At 41.7% G+C, this 235-nt stretch overlaps 1 protein-coding gene across 1 annotated transcript in view; it reads right to left on the minus strand.

Annotated features, from left to right (window-relative positions):
* LOC119594388 (proteasome activator complex subunit 4-like) overlaps positions 1-235 on the minus strand; it is a gene marked incomplete in the record, with an annotated part of 28,225 nt that overhangs the window by 2,327 nt on the left and 25,663 nt on the right. The window contains 1 exon segment of the mRNA XM_037943450.1: positions 1-177. Coding sequence (XP_037799378.1) covers positions 43-177 — 135 coding nt within the window.

Below are 235 nucleotides of genomic sequence, written 5' to 3' on the forward strand. Positions count from 1 at the left end.
ACAAATGGTAACAATGGATTCTTTTCCTATATTTCAGTCAAATTATGCATAGTATGAAGGTGAGAGTAATAAGTCTGTCAGCACCACCAGCTGGTCCTCCGTGAATTTCTGTTTGTGGTCACGCCAGTTGTCATGATGGGTGCGGCGGAAGTTGCTCAAAGTCTTCTTGATGGTAGCCTATTGGAGAACAGGATGGGGAAGGGAGACAGTAAAATTACTTCAATAATTTCTTATG

Source organism: Penaeus monodon, chromosome 33, assembly GCF_015228065.2.
Source record: "Penaeus monodon isolate SGIC_2016 chromosome 33, NSTDA_Pmon_1, whole genome shotgun sequence".
Lineage (NCBI taxonomy): Eukaryota > Metazoa > Arthropoda > Malacostraca > Decapoda > Penaeidae > Penaeus > Penaeus monodon.